Genomic DNA, 25,254 nt, shown 5'->3' on the forward strand with positions numbered 1-25,254 from the left:
AATTTTTTCATGTATTGTAATATTTCACTATAACAATCAATATATCTGTAGATCTTCCTTGGACAGGCTTGCATTTTTTTGAGGTTAACGGTTGCCAGTTGGTTTTTTATGACAGTGTTAACTGCTCTCTGCTAGCTATGGAAAAACTTTCTTTTTAAGATTTTGTTACAAATCGTCGGAAGAATGAACCATTACATTCACTGTTTTCATAACACTACCTTACAATTTTCCAATATGTTGGACATGCGTATGGAGCCAGTTATGCAGCGCGCCCATGCAAGCAGCCATGCCGGTACAAGAACATGGCGGTCGCATAGCGGTGTGGCCTCCTGAGCGGATTGTTCAGGTTGTCCGGTACAGTCCGTTTTCAAGGCCCGGCGCCTGGTTATAGGGAGAGATAAAATATTATTCAAGCGCCCCCAGTTCATTTATTCTGCGAACAAGGGCAGCGTATGGGAGAAAACTTGTAACCTCCAGGCAACATCTATCAGACAGGGGCTGTACATAGCCCCCTTCAGAAAGACTTCAAGGGCCCGCAGCAGTGTTATTTCATGTGGACTCCAGGAATGTGGGTAGTGTGAAGGAAGGTACCAAAGATCTGGTAGGACGCACTGTCATGAGATGCTGCCGATCACTTTGAAGCGTCTCCTGGACCAACGCAAAAGAACTGGTGAGACAAGCAAAGAGCCGTCTCTGGGATGCTGTTTGCTTGTCTGTTTCACTAGTTCTTTTGCGTTGGTCCAGGGTTTCCGTGGAGCATAGAAAAAGCTTTGCAAGCGAGGCACACAAAACATACGGTGTTAAAGAAAAATAAAGAGGTTGAATCACCCGTGCCATCGCATCGTCAACAGTTTTCTCAGCTTGTAAGTCGGTCTTATTCCCTACAAGGGCTGTCACGATATTCTGACATCCTGATTGCTTAATGTCTTGAAGCCAGTGCTTAGCATACTCGAACGACACCTGCAAATACAAAGAGATAACATATAAGCATAGGCATGCAAAAGAGGCAGCAAAGGTTTCTGGCAGTTTAAGCTGAGAGAACAGTTGTAGAAATTTTTTTTGTAAGCATCGCGACTGCAGGACGTATAAAAGAACACTACACTCAGCATTTCACGTAATGAAGTTTGTGCACTTTGTTCACAATAAAATTATTCAAGTATGTGTTCGCAAGCATCACCCCAGGAAAAAATGAGTTTGGTTTACATTGTTGAGTCTGCCACTCACAACCTTATAAGAAAAGTGATGATGACGACTATTAATTACGCAAGGTCAGCTTTGGCCAAAGAGTGCCACGCCACAATGTATTTTTCTTTACACAAGGTGGGGCCGAAGACACATTTTCCAAACATTTCACCCTAAATAAGCCGAGCACCAGGTAAGAGAAAGCTTGTACCCATTGTATCACCGGTGGGTACCCGGCTGCGCTGGGTATCGAACGCCGCACCTCCCACATTCCAGGCAGATGATCAAACCACTAGGCCACCACTGCTGTCAAGAACTGTTAGTAACACTACTCAGGAGTTACACAGTGACTAGCTGTAGAAACCGGCGAAAGCGAGAACTAATAAAACGAAGATGCAATATGTGCCTGATAAATGGAAAGAACGACACGTATGCACTGACTGCACTGTAAAACTAGAGGAAGCGAGAACGGAATAAACTGGCTGCTTTTGGTCCTGGTCCTTTTTAGCAGCTGTCTACGGTGCCTTTTATGATACATTCCAGCGGCAAAAAAGACACGGACGAAGGTAGACGAGACAGGACGAACGCCGGCGTTCGTCCTGTCTCGTCTACCTTCGTCCGTGTCTTTTTAGCCGCTGGAATGTATCATAATAGTACTACCAACCAACTAGCCCAACTTTCTACGCTTAATGACATACGGTGCCTTAACTACCAGAGAGATGAAATGGCGCGCTCACTGCTGCTTTAGCAGGGATCAAAACAACTGGTGCACTTCCTCTGCAGACAGAAGATGTCGAAGCATGGTTCTACTCCCTTTGTTTCTATAACGCACCAAAACTGCATTTGCTTGTGAGCTTCATCTCTTCAGAAATTTTCCAGTCTCTGATCCCGCTGACTATACACCAGTACAACTATTATAACAGGACACACTTAAGAGGTAAGCACTGCTTTTTGAGGCAGCTAGGTAAGTGTCTAGGGCAAACATCAGTGTCTCATGGAACAGCGAACTTCCCGCCATCCTGTACACAATCCTCGAGTCCGAAAGACGTAAATATTGTCGGCGAGTTTTCAAGGGTAAGGTCTAGCAACTAGCCGAAACACTCGAATGGAAGAGAAAATTAATGTCGCATTTGGCACTTTAGGGGAATTCACCCCGTTAGAGGCGGCTACTTGGTCGCTGCATTTGCAGCATCTCTAGTTTACGTGCAGTACACCGTGCACCATGGTCCTGGAGTCTCGACCCAGCGCTCAGGGGCTGTAATATCAGTGGAGGACGCGAAATCGAGCGTTCGTGTTAAGCAAGCTGACGGCAATACATGGTTAAAAACTGCTGGAAGTCTTCAAGCGTTGACTTGGAGCAAGGGATTTCTAGTGTGCATAGAGGTAGACCTGGTGGCTCGACCACAATTCCGGAAATCATGGCAAGTGCCGTTTGTGTTAAGGCCGAAGGTGGACGAGGCACTGGACAAATTGGTGAGGGTATTTTCCAGCCTGCACGCCACCTGAAGTGGAGAACACCCTTGGTTTCAATACTACAGATCGATGTCATGTTGGGACTGCAAGAGCACAGTAAACCGGATGGTGAGGTGGGAAACGTATTCGTTACCAACACTAGAAGCTTGCAGGATGCTCGAAATTTTTAAACTTAGATCCTGATAAATCGTATGAGCAGAAGACTGTTGATGAAGAGACTCCTGCCTTCTGAAGGGTTACTACACAGCAGGGAGTATTCCGCATAACCCTTCTCCAGATTTGGTGAAGGAGTATTAGCGGCTGTTTTTCAAAGGCACGTGGTAGAATTGTCCGTGGATTAGACGGAGTTTTTTTTTTATTTGTGTGGCGTTTTGGTTAGTATAAAAGACAAGGTGCAGCATGCAGATGTGCAAGAAGTGCTTGAGAAGATCCGTGAGGCTGGCACTGACTGAAGCTTGAAAAGTATCAATTTTGTGTGGAAGTAGTGTGTTACTTAAGATTCCGCGTGAGATTTACGGAACAAGCTGACTAAAGGGATCAAATGCGCACAAAGACCATGGCCGAAGATCACTGAAGCCTTAAAGTTTGGAAATAGAGCGAACTTCGCAGCGAGCTGCTGCTTGGCTTGGGCTTATGTAGTTAGTGTGCGAAGGATGACCAATGGGGCTACCTCTGACGCTGCCGATACTTCGAATACGCAGTCCTGACAGGAGTCGCAGGGCTGCTTTTCGGGTTCTAGTGTACTTAAATAGAAGTAGTGAACCCTGAATAATACACCTGATCAGGCAGAGTTTGCTAACTCAACCAAGAAAAGTTGCTGCGGTTTGTCGCTTTTGTCTGATGCTTTGGCTTTTGCAAGCTATCCACTCAGTAAAATATTTGCAATTATGGGAAAATATCATATCAATACATCCTCAACGGATATTTTCAAAAGCGTCCCTTAATGTGGCATACAGTGTGGTCTTGTTTTAGAGAAGATTTTAGGCTAATGTCTAGGCATTAATGCAGAGCTAGCACGAACGGAATATTACTGCTACGTGCTTGCCTCGGGTGTGCCACCAAAAATAAGTAGAGCACACTAACAATACCTTAAGGTGTGTAACTATCGGTGCTGCAGTAGGAAGAGGGCGATCCGTTTAATGCGTGCCGAGACAAGTCCGTCTGGAAAAATATCTGCTGTCGTCGCATTTCCGGTTTGATAATTCGTTGTGTCGATAGTTTGAGTAGGTAGTTGTAACTCTGAAAATCTCCTCTGGTTTGCATTTGCCCTGAAGTTAGCGGTCGCTTAACAAAATTGTTACTCGGCAGCAAAACAGCTACCCAATATGGTGTTGTCTTCTGTCTGCCAATTGTCCACGCACCTGTCTAAAGCGCTCGAGCGGTGGGGGAGTTCACCTGTGCCATTTACGAGTGGCTTAAGGCTCAAAACCTGGCCTTACTATGCATGCACATTCCTATTGATGGTGTTTATCTTCTCATTGCTTTGAGAACTTTATCGGGCCAGCGGCGTTGCGGCAATTGTCATAAATGAACAACAGAGCGCGCCGCTCGAGCGCTCTGGCGGCATTACTATTTTAATGTGAAAGCATTACTAGGCTATGTCGGCGGCTTTCTGTCATCAAAACCGTGACCACAGCGATTGTGAGAAACTGTAAAGAGATATCGTCTCAAAAGTGGTTATAAACGAAGGAGGATGATGTGAGGATGCGACGCAAAAATTTTGGTTCCGATCGATCATTAGTTAATTAATTAGTGTTAAAAAAAACGACCAAACATGGGCGTGGTGGGGCAAGGAGTAGCGCGAAATTTCAATCGCCAGAACCAACGTTGGCCGGAACAGCGTGCCAGGTGACACGCCATGTGATGTACTATGTGATTGGTCCACATGACCAGAAAAGTGGGCGGTGCCAACGCGCGGCGCGAAATTTGAATGTCCGAAATGAATACCGAGGTGAAACGATGGGGGCTTTGGAGTTAATCGAAATCTATTTAATTATAACAAATTATAGAAATGGCAGTAGCAAATGAAATGAATTAAGGTGCATTACAGTGAATTAATTAAATTAAGGTGGATTAATGTGGGTTAATGATACATTGGAACGAATTAAAGGTGAATCAGAGGAAAACTTGTAAATTAAATGTAAATTAAGTTTAAATGAAATGAATCAATTCGGAATACACGAATTAAGTGTGAATTAAATCAAATATTTGAGGATTATGTCAAAGTTGTGATTTAAGGGAATTAGGTGTGAATTGAATGAATTAATTGTGAAATGCGAATTATAGAGTAAGGAGCATTAACTGTGGTTTAAGGTGAATTATGTGATTCGATTGTCAGACGCGACATGACAATCGACAAGAGGCAGAGAGGAGCAATTAGAGGCGGCGAGGAGGCGTCAATGCTTTCGCATTACTCCAATGCGCTTTCCGCAGTGCCCTCTACCGTTCTTTTTGAACCCTCTGTAGCTTTCCTGCTTTTTAGCAACAGCCTCCACTTCTGTCTCCGAGGCGTGTATACGAAGAACAGAGGTTCGCGATCGATGAACCGACAAGAGCAGCGATACGAAGAATGGTACGCTACTGAGGCTCTAAAAGCATACACACTGTGTCCGTGATGTCGTAGATAGCGATGATTCCATGTGCCTCCCACCAGAAACTTTCTCTAGTGCCGCCAAATCCATCTGATGCTTGGAGCTGAAATAAAAGAAAAAAAAAGAATTACAAAGGACAAAAACGGCTGTTTGCGTAAGTGTGCGAAATTAGCGATATTGCCGTCAGCAGACAGAAAGGGTCATGCAGTGAAGGACCGAGAAGGTAGGGAGAAAGCATAAAATGCCACCAAGATGTAGAGATCAGCTTTTGGGACTTGGTTTTGATGATTATTATGATCATGCTGCTCAACTTTCTACACTGCTAGTAGCGCTTTGTCGATTATCAGTTTTCATGCCGCTTGTATTTCACCCTGTTTCCATATTTCCCCACCATAGTCTGTACCCTCGTGCCTCAGACCCTGATGAGGTTGAGGTTGCGTAATCGACTGGTGAAGTTAGCCTTGTGATTATTCTGCCAGCCATTGCTCCACGGTAGCGAAACTTAGGTGAGAATTAAGATAGGGAATTTCCGGCATAGATCTGTGACCTGGCCAACCAACGTCGCCACGCACACAATCCCCCTCAATAGTAATCGAGTGCTGCTGCCGCTATCTGAAGTACAAATCACGGTCTCGAAGGAGTTTTATAGGAAGGAGGGAAGCATATATTATCACGGGTCGCTCAAACAAAGCGGGTCCTGGGGACGCTGGAGGACCAGGACCACAGGAGAGCAGGCGCCGGAGACAGTCCAAGCGGTCGCGGCCGGGCTCACGAGCGATTCCCTCTGCGCTTCTTCCTATTTGCCGGCGATCGGCACCCCGCTGGCTGAAGATCACGTTGAGTGGATAATCACAAATAACACACATGACACTGCTCCCCTCCCGTAAGGCGCATCGTCCCGATGCGCAGCGAGGAAAAGTTAAGGCTGAAAAATGTGTAAAGCGCGAATAGTTAGGCCATGTGCTCCGAGCGGTCACAGTACACTTTGAGGCGAGCGACGTGAACAACTTCAGAGGCAGGCGGGTGGCGGGACGCCCGCGTTACGATCGGCAGCACTTCGTAATTTAACTCGCCTACACGGCGAATCACCTGGTACGGGCCAAAGTATCTTTTCAGCAGCTTCTCGCTAAGACCACGGTGTCGAATTGGAGTCCACACCCACACGCGATCACCAGGATTGAATTGAACATCACGGTGGCATTGGTTGTATCGGGTAGTGTCGACTTGCTGGCGGGCTTGGATGCGAAGGCGGGCCAACTGTCGGGCTTCTTCCGCATGCTGGGCGACGAGTTGAGCATCGGCGTGAGTGTAGACGTCTGGCTGGTGGGGCAGCATAGCGTCGATCATGGTAGTGACTTCCCTTCCATGCACCAGTCGAAATGGTGAAAATCCGGTAGTTTCTTGAATCGCGGTGCTATACGCAAAAGTGACGTACGGTAACACTTCGCCCCAGGTTCGGTGTTCGATGTTGACATACATTGAGAGCATGTCAGCCAAGGTCTTGTTAAGGCGCTCGGTCAGCCCGTTTGTTTGTGTGTGGCACGTGGTAGTTTTGCGGTGGGCGCTGTGGCTTAAGCTCAGTATCTGTGACAGAAGTTCGGACATAAATGCGGCACCACGATCAGTGATAAGTACCTCTGGGGCACCGTGTCGAAGAACAACTGACTCGACGAAAAACTTTGCCACATCCGAAACCTTTGATGATGGCAGAGCACGTGATTCGACATACCGCGTTAGGTAGTCCGTCGCAACAGCGATCCAGCGGTTCCCCGATTGCGACTTAGGAAAAGGCCCGAGTAGGTCCATACCAATCTGCTGGAACGGTCTGAGCGGTGGCATAATGGGATGAAGGAGTCCCGCAGGCTTCACGGGTGAGGTCTTGCGTCGCTGACACTCGCGGCAGGTTCTAGTGTAATGGCGAACGGTCTTGTCAAGTGGTGGCCAATAGTATTTAGAACGTATTCGTGCGAGCGTTCGACTGAATCCCAATTGTCCTGAGGAGGGGTCATCATGAGACAATTCTATAATTTCGTCGCCTAGATCTGTGGGCACAACCAAAGCCATGACCTCGGGCTGAGGGCAAAGTTCTTCCTATAAAGAACGTTGTCTCGAAGGCATAAATTAGGCAATACACGTACAAAAGAACGTGGAACTACGCCTCCTTGACCCTCCAAATGTGAGATCACGTCGCGAAGTTCGGGGTCGAGTCGCTGTCGTGCCGCCATATCTACAGGACTTAGAGTTCCTAGGAAGATGTCATAGTCGTCCGTATCAGTAGGCGCGGATTCGACGGGAGCGCGGGACAGGCAGTCAGCATCAGTGTGTCGACGACCAAACTTATAGACGATCGTAGCGTTGAATTCTTGCAGTCTTAGAGCCCACCGCGCAAGTCGGCCTGCAGGGTCCCTTGAAGTGGTCAACCAACACAGAGAGTGATGGTCTGTGACCACCTGGAATGGGCGTCCATACAGATAGGGTCGGAACTTTGTGATCGCCCAAATTACTGCGAGACATTCTTTTTCGGTGGTCGAGTAATTGGTTTCCGCCTTCGACAAAACACGGCTGGCGTATGCGATGACACGCTCAGCGCCGTTCTGATGCTGAATCAAGACGGCCCCAAGGCCCGTGTTACTAGCGTTCTCGGACGACCTCCGTGAAGGGGGACGAAGAGGAGCAAGCGATGGGTGGCAGACACTTTTGGAGTTCCTCCCTAACAACTGCGCGGATGGCCTCGCGTAGGTGCATGGCGTCGACGGGTAAGCCACCCGGGTACGCCACCGGGTGGTCAGCGCAAAGACTGGAAGCAGTAGAAACTCCAGCAAGCAGACGATAATGATCTGCTCTGGCTGCCAGTGCGCGCTCGATGTTAGTCGCCTCGGATATAAAGCCGGCCGCGGTTGTGGGAGGATCCCGAATGAGACCGCCGAAAATGTCGGACTTTACTCCTCGCATAAGAATAGGCACCTTCTTGTCCTCCGTGGCTCGGGAATCTGCTCGGGCGCCAAGCCGCAACACGTCTTCGACGAAAGTAGTGACGGCTTCATCGGGGCCCTGGAACCAGGCTTGCAGGAGGTCCTCTGCACGTTGGCGGTGATGCTGGTTAGCAAAAGTGAGTCGCAGTTCTGCCTTGCAAGTATCCCGCGACATAAGGGTGTGCTCGTGGTTCTCATACCAGTGACGGGCAGTGCCCTCGAGGCAGAAATACAAGTTCTGCAGGCAATGTTCCGCAGTCCAGCCGTTGTGGCGGGCCACGCGTTCATAGCGCTGAAGCCAATCGTCGATGTCTTCGGAGGCTTCGCCATGGAACGGGAGAGCGGAACGAGGAGCGACAGGGAGGTAAACCACGGCAGGCACGGGCGAAGAATCCGTCTGCTGGCCTTGCCTCACGGTAGATCGAGCGATGTGCACTGCCGGGACGGACCTTGTTGTAAGGTGCGGCCAGAGGCCGAATTCGGGGCCGAGTCCTTGAATTCGCCGGTTGGCACGTATCTCGGCCTCCTCAGCAGAGGGGCGGCGGCCGGGGCTGGAAAATGGGACTCTGCAAAGCGGGAGGTAGGGGATGACGTCGCATAAGACGGCACCTCCGCCAGAATGTCACGGGTCGCTCAAACGAAGTGGGTCGTAGGGACAATGGAGGACCAGGACCACAGGAGAGCAAGCGCCAGAGACAGTCCAAGCGGTCGCGGCCGGGCTCACGAGCGATTCATTCCGCGCTTCTTCCTCTTTGCCGGCGATCGGCACCGATCTTTTCGGGCCCCAAATTCAACACGAGCGGAGGAAGTCGCAATAGCTCTCGCTGCCGCCGATCCAAAATCGAAAACGGTTATCACAGACTCTCGCCGGGCCTGTGAACATTATCTTGCAGGCGAAATATAACCTCTTGCCTCGCAAATTCTAAGACGCGCTCTCGCCGATCCAACTCGCACAAAAGTGATCTGGGCTCCTGGCCACCAGGGTCTACGAGGCAATGAGGCCGCTGATGCGTCCGCCCGAGCGCTCACACACCGGGCTCCTCATCCTAGCTCTCATGGCTCAGAAGCTCACAAACCGCTTCTGCGGTTCCGCGAAATCCTAATTTATTATTGCGACAGCCACCGTCTCTGCCCGGCACCTGCCAAGAGGCTGAGTAAGGCGGAGGAGCGAACTCTGCGGTGCCTGCAGACAGGAACCCTTCTCTGTCCTGCAATAGCAAAACACTTCGATCCGAACACAGATGGGCGCTGCCCGCACTGTGGAGAGATCTGCGATATCTTTCACATGGTGTGGGCATGTACTCAGAATCCTCACCTTCCCCCATCCCCCACCCCCACCAGAGAGGCATGGGAGACTGCCCTCCTCAACTGCTCCACACTGGAGTCACAAAGGGCTCTGGTCAAGCGGGCGCGAGACGGGGCCTCGTCATGCGGTGTCCCGGACTAAGGATACCGACCATGCAGCAGGGTTTTTTACCCTCAAGCTCTCTTTCATTAAAGTTTTTCACCACCACCACCGCTGGCTGAAGATCACGTTGAGTGGAAAATCACAAATAACACACATGAAAATATGAGCGGTTTCCGTGCAGTAAACAATGTCTCGAAGTCAACCGTGTGGCGCTCCTATCTCCTTCAAGGAAACGAGTAGGACACACATCTACGCATTGTAGACTGGACAGCACATAAGACAATATTCGACACAACCACACACCCTACACAAATAACACAGCGAGCGCGATGCCAGACCCGTCTGATGCATCCAGGCTGGGATACGAGCTGAACACATGCGAATTCGGTGTAGCAAGTGACTTGAGATCTTCTTAGCCCCTTGGCCACACGGGGCTGCTTGTGCGGACACCACATGGAATTGAAATAGCTGTTCACCGTTCCTCTGAGGAATCTGGACATTTTGAGGGACCTTCTTTATTTATTTATTGAAATGAGTACACTCGGGGCCCGGGGGCATTACAAAGGGGAGTGGGGTACAATAGACAAAATATGAAAAGAACAGCAGTCGCTAGTAGTTCAAGATGAGAACAAAAATATGGCTCACGGAAATCAGTAGGTTACAGCAAATATAATCATACAAATTAATAGATATTTACACGATATTTTGAGCAAAGAATAAAATCAGACAAGTATACCATGAAAAAAAAAAACACAAGGAGCAATTTTTTGAATAGGCAGGAAAACAGTTGCTCAAATATTCCGTCATGCCCTTAAACAGCAGAATTTGTGAAAAAAAAGACACATGGTTTGCTTGAACCACCAGATGAGCTGAAAAGAATAAACAAACGGCAGTGCGCAAACATTCCATGTACTATGTTACCAGCAGTTTAGCACATTTCGACCACCGATCGGGGAAGGTGATTCCATTGTTCCGATGTGCTGGGGATGAATGAGTTGTAAAAGTGGTTTGTTCGGCATGAAAAAAATATCAACTTTATGACGATGATCGACCCGAGTTGAAACGTAGCAAGGTGGCGTTTTAAATTTGCTCTTAAGGATGGGGTTATCATAGTAGTTCTTATGAAATAGACAAAGGCGGGATATACTTCTACAGTGCGACAGTAATGGGAGTGATAAGCTTGATTTTATTGCACTGACACTAGAGTTACGGTGATAATTCGAGAGTTTGAAACGGGCCGCACGGGTTCTTTATATATTCGAGTTGGTATACTAGTGTCTCTTCTAGGGGTCCCAGATGGATGCAGTATATTCCAGTTTAGTACGAACCAATGACTTGTAGAGAAGCAGTTTTACGGAGCTAGAAGACAGAATAAAGTTATGGCGTATGTAGCCCAGCATGCGGTTAGCGTTTTTGGTTACATGATCTATGTGTACTTTCCAAGAAAGATTATGGGAAATAAAGACACTTAAATATTTATAAAAAGGCACTGACTCAAGGCTGCAATTATTAAGACGATATGAAGGTAGCAGTACCTTACAATATTCTACAGTTGCGTTACAATTAAAATTGATGTTCAAGAATTTTGGACCTGTAGTGTTTTCGTTGTTCCGGTGGCTAGCGCAGTAAACCAGGAATCAGAGTAGTTTTACCTGCGCGGACAATAAAGGTACCAACGGCTTGTGTACTTACCAACTGCACTGTCAAGGTCTCACCATTCAACACTATAGTTTCAGTTGCCTGTTGGAAGAATGCAGAAATGTGGTCAACTGAATGACCAAACTGGAGCACTCTATGAAAAGTCGACAAAGAAAAACGCCTACAATGGAACCTCTGGGAGGCCAATCTCCACAGACGTGCTCCTGCAAAAATGAAAAAGAATTGCCTCTCAGGGTACAAGTCGTTGCGCAGACATATGAAAACAGCGACAATTTTCATCGCAGAAACCTAACAGCGAACCTATTCAAGCTGATTAAGAAAAAATTGCGTGGACACTTTGGCAACTAACGTGTTGAGAGGCGACAGCCGACGACACTATGTCGTGGCGACATCCGGTGGGCGTATTCGCCAACTGCAGCCTGTACAGCCACAAGGCTTGAAACCACGGTGAATTGATCACGGTGACTGAAGATTTTCACAACGGCTTACCTAAAAGGGATAATAAATCCTCTTAAACGGCGTTATATTCCACTAAGCATCACGATTTGCGACCTAAAAGGGAAAAAATGGAAAATAATGAAATTAAAAAAACAATAAAATTACAGCACAGAGAGCGGAGTCGAACGGCCAACCTTTCATACGCAAAACGTGCCTCTAATCCACTGCGCCATAGCGGCGATGTCGAGCCGTCGTTCTGAATGAATATTTATAACCAGCCTTAATGTGGCTGCTACCTGCCGGTGGGCGGCGCTGTCATCGCTGGCTGTACCGGCTGCATTTGGCGAACACGCATCCGGTGGATGTGACGTCACATCGTTCCCATGGCTATATCGATACCCAAATTGTTCATCTTTCGGGTATCATAAGTGTTATTTATGCTTAATTACACATTTCTTCATCTAATTTGACACAAATCTGGCGTTTTTCCGACCATTCTGTGACAATTTTCACTATGCCGGGACGACTTCCGGTGGATGTGACGACACATTGTTCCCGTGGCTATATCTACGTCCACGCTATTTCGACATTTTTGCCTATAATTAATTAACTAATTATTCTACAGTCATCAAACTTGGCTTCTAGGTCAATTTTTTCCTCCTCTATCTGCAGGTGCCGTTAGTTTTCTATCTTTTTCAGTTCTCGAGTTAAATGCGTGTGACGCGCTTTGTTAACGGACGACAGTACGAGCCATTAGACAGTTTTAGTATAGCGTTTGCGTTTTTTGCGTACGCAACACGCAAGATGTTTGCGTACGCTAAATTCAAAGCGCGAACAACACCTTTAGGTGAGCGTTTGCGGACCGTTCCGCTAAGTAGACATACAACATCCAGGTTCAGCCCCGTTTGGGTAAGTACCTAGCGCCACCACACGTCGAAAAAAAAAATTGAGGTCGTTTTGAGAAGTGGTAAATATGGCCGTTGCCATGACGACAGTGTACACAACCTGTCGTTAGGCTTACGGGCTTGAAAACAGACTGCTATCTCAAGAGTACCGACAAGTTATCGTACACAACATTGCGTCCCAGTGAAACGACAGAAAGCGGAAGCGAATACCACCATTTATTGCCAGTTGAGCGCTGAATAACTCAATGACGAGGTATTTTAGAACCGAAGCGGGCAAACAGGGCGCCGCCATGTTGTCTCCGCAAGCCCCGCAAAGACGCTACGCTATTTCCAGAAAATTGCGTGCGTACGCTAAACGCTAAGTTTCTTTTAGCGTTCTGCGCATGCGCATTCTACATGCGCTATTTTATTGCGTACGCAAAGGTTTTGCGTACGCTATACTAAAACTGTCTATTAAAGGTGCACTGAAGAGGAATCTGAACTCGTCTTTTTGCAACGGGAACTCAATCTGCATGTTCCGAGCATTCTTAGAAACTTCGATTCATTTCCCTGTGTGGCTGATTTTCCTAATTAAATCGAATTAACGACCGGCTCCCGCCTTTTTTTTTTAATTCTCCCTCGTACGGTGGGCGGAGTCGACCAACGCGTGGAGTGCCTTTCAACCAGTCCCGCGGCGGCTTGCCGCTCTGCCATCGGCGGAGTAATACGTAGTAGTCCGTAGAAGCAAATAGTCCGCGCGTATTTTTATTTCTGCGGGCTTATTTTGCGGCTATATTATCTGCGAATGAAACTATTTATTCACGGAAACCTAAAAAACAAAATAAAGCGAAAGCAAAGCCTCCACGGAGCTGGCTGCAAGGCACTCCACGCGTTGGTCGACTTCGCCCACCGTACGAGGGAGAATTAAAAAAAAAAGGCGGGAGCCGGACGTTAATTCGATTTAATTAGGAAAATCAGCCACACAGGGCAATAAATCGAAGTTTATAAGACGAGTTCAAAACGACGAGTTCAGATTCCTCTTCAGTGCACCTTTAAAGGCTTTCGCCTTAAAAGCAGGTGTACTTGGTGGTTTCACCGTGATGTACGAAAGCGCCCGCAATTACAAACAACTGAATGTTTGTGTGCGGGAAACCAGTGGTGCCATTTTCTTTTGGAGGCGACAAAGTCGTATTAAGCCTCGTATCTCTTTCCCCGGCTGCATAAATTAGCTATTGACATCCCACATATGTTCGCATCTTATTCTAACGATTTACTACGAATATATCTCATGTGTGGCAGTATCCGTATACCTTATTAACCATTTGAAAAGCCTTCCGCTGCAGGATGTAGTTTGTCCAAAAACACGAAAGAACTAAAACTATTTACTCAGGTAACGCGCTGCTGTAATATTGCCAGTAGGTGTGTATGCTCGACTTGAGACGCCTTATAATAACCAAGAGTAGAAGAAAAAATAGCTTGAAGACTGAGCTATCCAAGTTCCACTGATACATTAGCGGCGCTGAAGAAGTCATTATTTAGTAGCTTGTCAGCCGCAATGTCCTTGTGTTGCTGCGATTATTCAGTTCTTGGAATATTCCGAGAGATGAATCAGTCGAAATTATCACCTGCAATTTTTTGAGGCGTCCAAGAAACTTTAATTCACGGGGTGACGGCATTCTGCGGCTTTTAAAAATGTATTCGTCATCAACACTGTTCTTGTTTTGGTCGTAAAGAAAACATGGCTGAGCATCTTTGTATGACGCTTAAGCGCGGCACCATGAGTGATGTAATCTAATACATTTCGACTTAACCTTAGTATTCTGGTAATTTTTATAACATGGCCCGTACCGGCGGCCCCTACTTGGACTACGGCCCCTACTTGCGTACTTTGTTAGTATTACAACACCTCATTAAAAAGATAACTGTTCTTGCTTTCCCGCTCTCTTCACCGCTACTATTGACTCCTGCGTAATAATTTTTAAACCTATCGTTTTAATTTGCAAGCTTTGCATGTTCAGTCATGCGCTGCTGTTCTTAATCTTAATCAGCAGTGTGATGTCATACGCAAGTCGTTAGTATGTTAGTGATGTGTTCAGTATTAACTGTTGCACCTAACTCTTTCCAGTAAACCGTCTGAATTACTGTCGTAAACAAACACTCAGTAACAGTGCAAGGATTGCATCTCTGCCTGAAACCGTGGGTACAGTAGAGAGAAGGCAGGAAGATTGGTTTCGTGACAAGGCAAAATAAAGTGCGCAAGGTGGGGGAGGGGGAGATAAGTAGCCTGAGTATGCTAGGGAAAGTTCTGACAAGAGGACTTGTCTACGTCTCGGCAAAGCGTTGAGGGCGTTAAGTATGGCTTTCGCTCCGAAGGGGGAGTGGAGACGGGAGGAGCATGGGATGGGAACGCGTACTTGAAGATCTGTGGTCCAGGGGCCGAATCCACGAGAGTGTTCGCTTTGGAACGCGTTCGCTTTCTCTCTTGCCACCTCGCTCCATTGGTCGTGTGTCGTCACCGCTGGCGCTGACGTCACTTCAGGGAGGCGGGAACACGGATTTTGTTTACGTCACGAGACATGTCAATCAAGTGAAAGAGAACGCGTTCGGTCGCTGTGTGCGGAACTCTGAAAGTGGCGTTCGCTTCAGCGCGAGGAGAGACATGCCGGTACCTCCCGCCGCCCCGCTGTTGTTCGCGGTGCTCAGCGAATGTGATCGGCGGCCCTGGCGGTCGCGCGTGCATGACAATCCTTTCGACATGCCTGACGATGCTTTCCGAAGGCACTTCAGGCTGTCGAAGCTACTTGTACGCCAGCTATGCGAAGAGCTCAAACCCCACCTTGGACCAACGAGGAAAAGTGCGCTCACAACAGAGCGCAAAGTACTCTGAGCCCAACGGTTCTTCGCTACCGGGGGCTTCCAGGCGGCAGTCGGCAGCGAGGCAACTATACGGCTCCCGCAGTCGTCTGTGAGCCGGACGATTTTGGCCGTCGCTCAGGCAATCGTGCGTGTCGGCACGGAGAAAAACTGGGTGTCGTTTCCTTCGACTCCCGAGGAGAAGTCCCGCGCCAAGGCAGAGTTTTTGGATCGTGGTCTCATCCCCGGCGTCGTCGGGTGCGTCGAGCTCACACGAAGGCTTCAATGTTCCTCCATGAACTCAACGAGCACTTCACGCTGGCGCATCGAGACGTGCGGGCCCAGGCGACAACCTTTGTGCGTTGACATGACGACTAGTGAAAATGTCAAGCTGACAAGTGCTGACACGTGAAGTCTCCCGCGCAAGTTCAAAATGCCTATCGCCCTCCCCAGTCAAAAAAAAACAATTGGAACCAATTGGAAATTTCCAATTGGAACCAACTGTAGCCAATTGGACTTCCCAATTGTGTTTTTAGCCCTTTACCAATTGGACCCAATGGGTCAGACCCACACTATACAATGGGTCAGACCCACACTATACAATGGGTCCAATGGGACACACCAATTGGACCCAATGGGTCAGACCCACACTATACAATGGGTCCAGTGGGACACACCAATTGGACCCAATGGGTCAGACCCACACTATACAATGGGTCCAATGGGACACACCAATTGGACCCAATGGGTCAGACCCACACTATACAATGGGTCCAGTGGGACACACCAATTGGACCCAATGGGTCAGACCCACTGCATACAATGGGTCTCGTAGGACATACCAATTGGACCCAATGGGTCAGACCCACACTATACAATGGGTCCAGTGGGACACACCAATTGGACCCAATGGGTCAGACCCACACTATACAATGGGTCCAGTGGGACACACCAATTGGACCCAATGGGTCAGACCCACTACATACAATGGGTCCAGTGGGACACACCAGTTGAATCCAATGGGTCAGACCCACTGCACACAATGGGTCTCGTAGGACATACCAATTGGACCCAATGGGTCAGACCCAGAGTGTACAATGGGTCTAGTGGGTTGAACCCACAGTATGCAGAGGTCAGTGGGACACACAGTTGGACCCAATAGGGCAGACATGAGTGCAATTGCACTGAATTAGCTTCAGTGAGAGAATTTAACTGGTGAGACACTGTGATCAATAGGTCTGACTGATTCAGTTTAACTGGTCTGTCCTACTAACCAATTTGTGTCCAGTGAGCCTGACTAGCAGAATACGGTAGGTTCTGGAATGGAGGGTGTACTGTTTACATTTGCATTCAATATAAACACAAGAAAACAGTTGGAAGCAATCTATTCATGGCAGCATACAAATATATACAGAAAGCACATGGTTCACAAGGAGCATCAAAAGATGTATAAACAAAAAGAAAAGGTTGTACGCGAAATATAAAGTGTCAGGATCTGCGCGCGATTGGAATCAATACCGCACACATGCGCAACTGTGCAAAACTGAAATTGAAGACGCAAAAGACAAGTTTTATAACCATGACATTTCGCATCTGTTAAAGAACAATCCTAAAAAGTTTTGGCGAGTTGTTAATCCAAATTACAGTTCCAACTCCTCAGTGTCAATAACTAAAGAAGGCAAGCTCCTTACCTCCCCAGAGGTAGCGGAGGAATTTAACCAATTTTTTTGCTCAGTGTTCACAGATGAGAGCCCTTTACCTTCTGACCTGCGATTTACAAAGCTGCATTCAACTATGCCCGACATAACTGTCATGCCAGAGGGCGTATCCTCTGCCATAGACCGTCTACCCGCTAACTCCGCACCCGGCCTCGATGGGATATGTCCTAAATTACTCAAAATAGCAAAACCTGCAATATGCCCCATCTTAGCTGCTATTTTTCAGCAATCCGTTGACACGAGTTGTGTTCCAAACGACTGGAAAATTGCGCGCGTCATTCCCGTTTTTAAATCTGGCGATGCTTCTAAACCTTCAAATTACAAGCCCATTTCGTTAACTAACATCAGCTGCAAATTGCTCGAGCACATACTCTCATCTGCCATCATGGGTTATCTGGTACAGCACAACTTCTTTTTTGTCAATCAGCACGACTTCTTACACGGTCGATCTTGCGAAACACAGCTGTTTGAACTGATCACTGACCTTCATCGTGCTGTTCATGCTCACTCTAAAATAGACGCCGTATTCGTAGATTTCGCCAAAGCATTCGATAAAGTCCCACACATACGTCTAATAAATAAACTTGAGAATCTGAACTTAAATCCTAAGGTTATTTCTTGGATCGAGTTTTTTGGCCAGTCGGTATCAGTCTGTTAATCGGCATTCATTGTCCCTCTCCCCCATTAAATCTGGAGTACCGCAAGGGTCTGTACTCGGACCTATATTGTTCTTAGTTTATATTAATGACTTAAGTAATAACCTAAATTCCACGGTCAGATTATTTGCAGATGATTGCGTGATATACAGACAGATTACTGATCCTTCCGACTCTACTAGTCTACAATCAGACCTTAACAAAATTAATGACTGGTGCACACAATGGCAAATGGAGATTAACGCCTCAAAAACAAAAGTTGTTAGATTTACCACAATATCTAGCGCCGAACCTTGTTATTACACTTTGAACAATGTGCGAGTAGAATCGGCACCCATCATAAAATATTTAGGTTTGCATTTAGCAGCAGACCTCTCATGGAACAGGCACATCGATACAGTTATTAACAAAGTTTCCAAAAAACTCGGCTTCCTGAGACGTAACCTGCGTTTAGCTAATCCAGACACAAAGCTATTAGCATACACTACATTAGTTCACTCGAAATTGGATTACGCCTCTTTGATCTGGAACCCCCATCAAGCATACCTAGTAACAAAATTGGAGTCCCTGCAAAATAAAGCCGCCCGGTTCATATCGAAGAACTATTCGCCATCAGCGAGTGTAACTGAAATAAAGAAAGCTCTAAATTTACCTCTTCTCGAAAAACGGAGAATGGTTTGCATACTGTCATTTTTCTACAAACTATATCACAGTCATTCTTCCTTTGCTTCGTACCATATCAAGCCCGCTCATTGGATATTCTCACGCACTGATCACCAACTGAAAGTAGAACCCATCTTTGCTAGAACTAATCTCTTCTTTCATTGGCCTCTCCTCCTCGCCATCCGTCAATGGAATCTACTCCCTGGCACCATTGCGTCTGCCAATGATTACGAAGCGTTTGTAACCGCTCTAAAACGTCACTTCGAGCTGTAACCTTCATATTTTTCGCATTCTTGTTGAACCACTTGCGTTTGAAGGAAACCTGAGTGTTCTTTGTCATGTGCCTTTATATTTTGAGTGTTTGATGCTTTTCAACAATGTGTTCCCGGCCAACGATATTTGTACTTATAGAAAATTTTTCTTGCTTTGTTTTTACTGTTGTTCCCCCCTATGTAATGCCCACTCGGGCCTTTAGGGTATTTGAATAAATAAATAAATAAATAAATATACAAAAGCAGTGGAGGTGGAGTACGTGAGGAAACAAACGCGAGTTAATGACATCCTAGTTGAAATCAAGAGGAAGAAATGGGTTTGGGCAGGGCATGTAATGCGAAGGCAAGATAACCGCTGGTCCTCAAGGGTAACGGAGTGGATTCCAAGAGAAGGCAAACATAGCAGGGGGCGGCAGAAAGTTAGGTGGGCGGATGAGATTAAGAAGTTTGCGGGGATACGGTGGCTACAACTGGCTAAGGACAGGGTTAATTGGAGAGACATGGGAGATGCCTCTGCCCAGCAGTGGCCGCAGTCAGGCTGATGATGATGAGTGTGAAGCAATCTTCATGGCAGAAAAAAAAAAAGCCCTGATGCCTTCACTGCTCTCCTCTAAGTTCCTGCCTGCAAAATGAAACCAAAACAAGATTACGGTAAGAAAAAGCAAAACATTAATTAAAGCACCAGTTTCACTTGGCACAAAAGCGAGAGCACCAAACCTGACCAATATTCATAATAGAAAATTACACAGACTTAATTATAAGCCCTTTACTTCACTTAGTCACCCTCCAGGTGGGCAGACTGTTGTGATAGACTTATGAAAAGCATGCTAGCACCATTAATGGCAAAACTGGACGTCTAGGTACAAAGGCATGCAAAGTACAACATGGATTATACGCACTTCTTGGCCACCTTCTCAATGTCGGCAAGTTTTTCGACGACATAATGGTTCATCTGCTTCGTAGCCAGGAAAAGCATATGTGCTGGTATTCCCTTTTTGGCCAGGCGCTCCCTGTAGCATTCTGTTTCCATAAAGAGAAACTGCACATTATGAACAATACAAGCAAAAGGAGACTCAAAGGTTTGGCCATGCAAGTATGCTGCCTTGCTTCTACAGCGCTGTATGTAAACTTCCAAACTGTCATAGTAGAATGCACTGTACATTTTTGAATAAGCAGTTTGATTGCATATTGGCCATACACTTGTGCTTATCCTTTGTACATAACCTCACATTGATATTTCCAACAATACAAGCACTTATTCTATCCAATTCTTTCAACCACCTTTTCAATTTAAGTGCAGTAACAATGCTGGCCTCATTTTGCATTATGAAATATCGAATCTGGCTAACTGAAAAATCTGCTTCAGTGTGCTTCAATTGCTGCCATAATAAGCAGAAAAACACAAACTTTGAGGAAGACAATGTTCAAAGGATTCTCACGTACCGCTCATAGCAAGCGCAAGCAGTGCAGCAAGAAAAAAGAGAACAGATTAAAACTGCCCTAGACAGCTGTAAGTACTCACCGCGCATTACTGTCACTTTTAGTGGCGTTAACGGGCACTTCCTCTCACGGTCCGGGTACTTGGGGCTATGTTTGCCTGTGAAAATGACATACTGCAGTGTGTGTATATATATATATATATATTTATATATTATATATATATATATATATATAAACACGAAAGGGCTTCTTAAAAGCATCACCTTTCTGATAGTCAAATAGCGACAGTGCTGTGTTATTACCTTGAAGCGAACGACCCCTCAGTGCTGCTGTGCCCCAAATTGCCACCAGGAGCTCCTTCACAAACATGCTGTCTTTTTCCAACTGTTTGATTCGCGTCCAAGCGTTTTTCGCGATGCGGATCCCCTCCCCGATGTCAACCTGCAGGTATAAAACAGCAGATCTGTATGCATTGTATGCACAACATTCATTATACTCTATCATGCAAAGTGCTTGAAAAGGAGTATTTATGTTAACTTTTGGCAGTCTTAAATGCAAAATAAATTATGCCAGTTATTTTCAGAAATGAACAAAGATGTCAGTAGTTTGCAGTTGCTTTACAGAAGCAAATGAAAAGTGCATTATTTCAGCACACACAGCACCACCTTCAAGCAATGAGATACAGCTATTCATGCCTATTTTCCAAGTTGACAACTGCATTAAACTTTGCCCAGCTATTATTATTCATTAATCCATTATTTCAGGCTTTTGAGAAAGCATCCAGGTATACCATGTCATCTTGGGTTTCAAACAGAGGAGAATCCTCTGTATTGTAGATGGCAGCAGTCTCTGTAGCTGGAGTGGCGACTGCTGCTGAGACTGCTGCGATCTTCCTCTCAGGAGCCGGAGTTGGATTTTTCAGGGCTGGGATATTATAGAAAAGTATTGAAACAAGCACAGGGATACACATTAGTCACTATAGTGCACACATATGAATATATCACATGCATGAAGTAGCAAATGTAAGCTTTGTAGCACAGTGAAACAGCTCTGATGTCACACTGCCAGTGACTTAGAGCATTCGCGTCGCATTCGGGAGGTGCTCGGTTCAATCCCTAGCGCAGCTGGGTACCCACCAGTTTCTTTAATGGGTACAAGATTTCCCCTGGCCTGGTGCTCGGCTCTTCTAGGGTGAGATGCTTGGGAAAAAGGGTCTTAAACCAAAGCAACTTTGGTCTACGACCCTTTTCCCAAGCATCTCACCCTAGAAGAGCCGAGCACCAGGCCAGGGGAAATCTTGTACGCATTAAAGAAACCGGTGGGTACTCGGCGGCGCTGGGGATCGAACCCAGCACCTCCCGAATGCGAGGCGAATGCTCTACCACAAGGCCACCGCTTATGACTTCTCCCAAACGCACACCCCTAAAGAAAGCCGAGCGCCAGGCCGGGGGATGCTTGTACCCATTTTACCGGTGGGTGTTCGGCGGTGGGTTTCGAAACAACCACCTCCCGCAGCCGAGACGGGCGCTCAGACCACTGGGCCACGACTGCGGTATCAAGCCACACCCTTGTGTCTTCATATGCCCACTTCCTATCTTCAATAAATACTGCTTGTCATCGGCAACCGGCCTGCACACATGGTTTAAAATATCTATAGATATTTCTGCTGCCCAGTATACACATCAGTGGTGGCCACTGCTTTTCAGCTTCATTATGTGAATCCAGGGAGTAAAACTTGAGCATTATTTTTTGACCTCACATTCAGACAGAAATCAGACGAGACTGTGCAATTTCTTTTTTCGGACATGTTTTCACTGCAGGACAACAGACTAAGTTTCGCTTTGTCTTCAAAATTATATTCGCTTTTTATAAAAACTCTAGAAAGGGCAGCTTGCACAAAGATACTAATCACTAAGTCGGGCATCAGTTACTTTTGTGCCATACATTACGATTTCATTGCATACATTACAGTCTCCACATCGAAAATAGGTTCTTTTTAGGAAAGGAAGTGACACAGTAACTGTCTCACTTATAGATGGACACCCGCACCACGCTGTAAGGCAAGGGATAAAGGAGGGAATTAAAATGAAAGAGATGCCACAGTGGAGGTCTCCGGAATAATTTCAATCACCTGTGGATCTTCAACGTGCACTGACATCCCACAGCACACGGGCGCCTTTTCGTGTCACCTCCATCGAAACGCGGCCGCCGCGGTCGGGTACGAACCTCGGCACTCCGGTTCAGTAGACGAGCGCCTTAACCACTGAGCCACCGCATGCACCATTTCCAAATTTGTGCCAGATATGTCTGCCTTTGTTTTTACGCTCGTAAAGCATTCAGTACCACAGCTGCAGTGCCAAACCCCATGGAACAGCTTCGTCTGTGTGGGTAACGCTTGTTGCAATCATGTTACCAAAGCATCCCAACAGTAACTCTTTTGTAGCCACTCATTTCTAAAATGTATTGGAATGAAGTTACATCTAGACAACAAGAACCAATGAAACTAATTAGTACTAAAAAATCAAGACAACATACCAAGCTCGTCCATTTTCAAAATAACTTTCTCTTGTAGTTGCTCATTCAGGCATCTCAGCTTTCGAACTTCAGCGTCTTTCTCTTCAAGCTGCTGTTTCAGGCTCTCGATTGTTGTTAAGGCATCCGAGAGTGCCCTCTGCTTTGTCGTTTCTGAATTTGTTTCATTAAGTTTTTTTTTTTTTTTTCAATAGCCTGCAAAACACTCTCTTTGCTCGTATGTTTTCTCTTCTTAGGTTGCTATAAATGGACAAAACAGAAAAAGATTACTCAGTCTCACCGACCAGAATATGAGCCCAATGGTTTCTGTAAAAAAAGGAGGATGCATATCACCTCACGTTCTTCTTCACTTGAACTGGAATCGACGATTCGCATAAAACGGACGCGCTGTTTTTTTATTTTTTTTTCAACATCAGCTTCAGAGTCTGAAATGTTTTCACAGAGGCAAAAATAAATTGCAGGCAAAAATATTTACGGTTCTTAGATACTGCAACATGTAAAAATGCAAAAAGTTTCGTTTGGACTGTGGGACTGAATGAGCTCCCGGACATCTGGTGTTCTCTACCTCCACTGACACTACAAAATACAGCACCAGATAGATGCACTTGCTAGTAGTACAGTTATTGGAGAAAGAGCACACATGCATTATTTGCTTCGCATACTAAAACCAAATTATGCATCGCATTGTTAACGACACAAAATTCCTCTGTAATATTCACCTCTGAAGGGGTGAACCTCACATGTTTAGTAAACTATAAAAAATTTCAGTAAAGAACCGCTTCTTAAAAGTGTACCCACGGTTCGTCTCACAACTCTATATACTCAATCAATTCAACTTTTGACCAAGGTTTAACCTTTTCCCTTAATTCATCAGGTGCATCTAAGCCTAGGAGGCTCGGGCTGAAATTGTGGATACAAGGATTCCTTCCTCAGTATGACCCATTTTTCAAGTATTACCTTAGCAAGCAGAAAAAAAAAATGCAAAGTTATTTCACCCGATTTCCACTGCATATGTGGTTATCAAACAGACAGGTAAATACGGCTTATGCACGCAACAATAGCGGCGCCATGGCATCTTAATTTTACAATTAAGGCCTGTTATTGCCCTCGCGGTCGGCCGCCTGTGTTTTCATACAGTCGTAGGGCAAAAGTTCTGCGTTGTCTCGGTAGCTAGCAAATTGGTATAACAGTGGATGGGGGCTTCAACTGTTTTCATTGACCTGCTTTGCCTGACAGAAATAATTTTTTTTCTAATGAACACAAATCCCGCAAACTTTTGTTCATGGCCGCACGTGCAGCATAGCTTTTCACGCAGCTTAATCGGTGGCCAAACACAGACAAATGTCGACACCGTTGAGTTTTGTGGCGACGTGTGCATATTTTTTTAATTATCACGTATTCACTCATTCACACTACGCTATCTGAGACTAGCTGGTCGATCGTGCAACCACTGCGCATTGAAATACAGATAGTTGCAACGCTAAAACTTTAAACGCGCACCGTAAAATGCTTCTCTCGGCTGAACCGCTCGCTTATTCGAGCTGAAATTGTCGCAGAGATTGCGTACTACAGTCCTGGTTTTTCAATACCAAGTTTGGATGATGTACAGGGTCGTCCACTAGTTAGAATGCGCTAGCGCGTGGCCGCACTCTTCAGAGGGCCACCGCGTACGACAAAGTCCTCATCGCAGCAAAGTGGTGGACGAGAAGGTTTACCTGGACGTGGTGCTTCGCGTCATCTGCCACTTCGCTTCGATGCGCAGCCGTTTCGGACGCAGTGACCCTCCAAAGAGCAAGGCCATGCGGTAGCGCATTCTAACTAAGAGTGGACGACCCTGTACTTTCTTGATTTATCAGAATTATAACGGTCTGTAGCATTGGCGACAGATAAGCAGCTTTCGCATAGTGCGCGTTTAACGTTGAAACAGTCACTGTTTATATTTGTTGCTCTGCGGAGATGCAGTTGAAACCCCCCACGTGGATGACAAAAGTGACAGTTCGAACTTACCTCCCAGCAACAGTACTCTTGCACGGTAATAATCGTAGCTCCCGTCATCCTCAATCCATTTCACGGGATAGTAAGCTGACCTGAAGTCACCGTCGTCACTGGCCTTATATCCCCTGATGTAGTCAATGGGGACAATAGCGCAACGCTTATCGTCCTCATAGCGTACGTACGCATGCGTACCCATGGTTCTGCCGGCCTAAACGATGGGCACGAGACTGCACTAACATTTTTCGACAAAGCGACCGCCATGGCTGGCCCCTGTTACGGTGGCGATGGCGATATGGATGATTCCAAATGGAAGCGCCAAACCGGCCAACTTGCTAAAGTGTTGTTGCTACACAAATTTGAATTAAACCATGGCTTTATTTTTATTCCGTGTAAAACATTTAGCTTCTAAAATTCGCACTCAGTATGTTTTCGAATGGCTAGTTTGGTTGGTTGGTTTATGGGGTTTAATGTCCCAAAGCAACTCAGGCTATGAGAGACGCCGTAGTCAAGGCCAGCCG

The 25,254-nt window shown here is 46.4% G+C and overlaps 2 protein-coding genes across 2 annotated transcripts in view; both read right to left on the reverse strand.

Moving 5' to 3' along the window:
* LOC149331926 (uncharacterized) overlaps nucleotides 1–25,254 on the reverse strand; it is a 119,067-nt gene that overhangs the window by 53,966 nt on the left and 39,847 nt on the right. Inside the window, exons 10-13 of the mRNA XM_089556941.1 lie at nucleotides 11,450–11,488; nucleotides 11,319–11,366; nucleotides 5,260–5,349; nucleotides 829–960 (exon numbers count right to left, since the gene is read on the reverse strand). Of these exons, the coding sequence (XP_089413067.1) occupies nucleotides 829–960; nucleotides 5,260–5,349; nucleotides 11,319–11,366; nucleotides 11,450–11,488 (309 nt within the window). The remainder of the gene's footprint in view (nucleotides 1–828; nucleotides 961–5,259; nucleotides 5,350–11,318; nucleotides 11,367–11,449; nucleotides 11,489–25,254) is intronic.
* Nucleotides 19,659–23,024, reverse strand: LOC149331928 (BEN domain-containing protein 5-like). The gene is made up of 5 exons (XM_089555759.1): nucleotides 22,745–23,024; nucleotides 21,000–21,133; nucleotides 20,512–20,650; nucleotides 20,292–20,366; nucleotides 19,659–19,789 (listed from the first exon to the last, which is right to left on the reverse strand). The coding sequence occupies exons 1-5, from the start codon at nucleotides 22,755–22,757 to the stop codon at nucleotides 19,659–19,661; spliced, it is 492 nt and encodes a 163-aa protein (XP_089411885.1). The 5' UTR covers nucleotides 22,758–23,024.

This window comes from Amblyomma mixtum, chromosome 8 (genome assembly GCF_055824585.1).
Source record: "Amblyomma mixtum isolate Tamu chromosome 8, ASM5582458v1, whole genome shotgun sequence".
Taxonomy (NCBI): Eukaryota; Metazoa; Arthropoda; class Arachnida; order Ixodida; family Ixodidae; genus Amblyomma; species Amblyomma mixtum.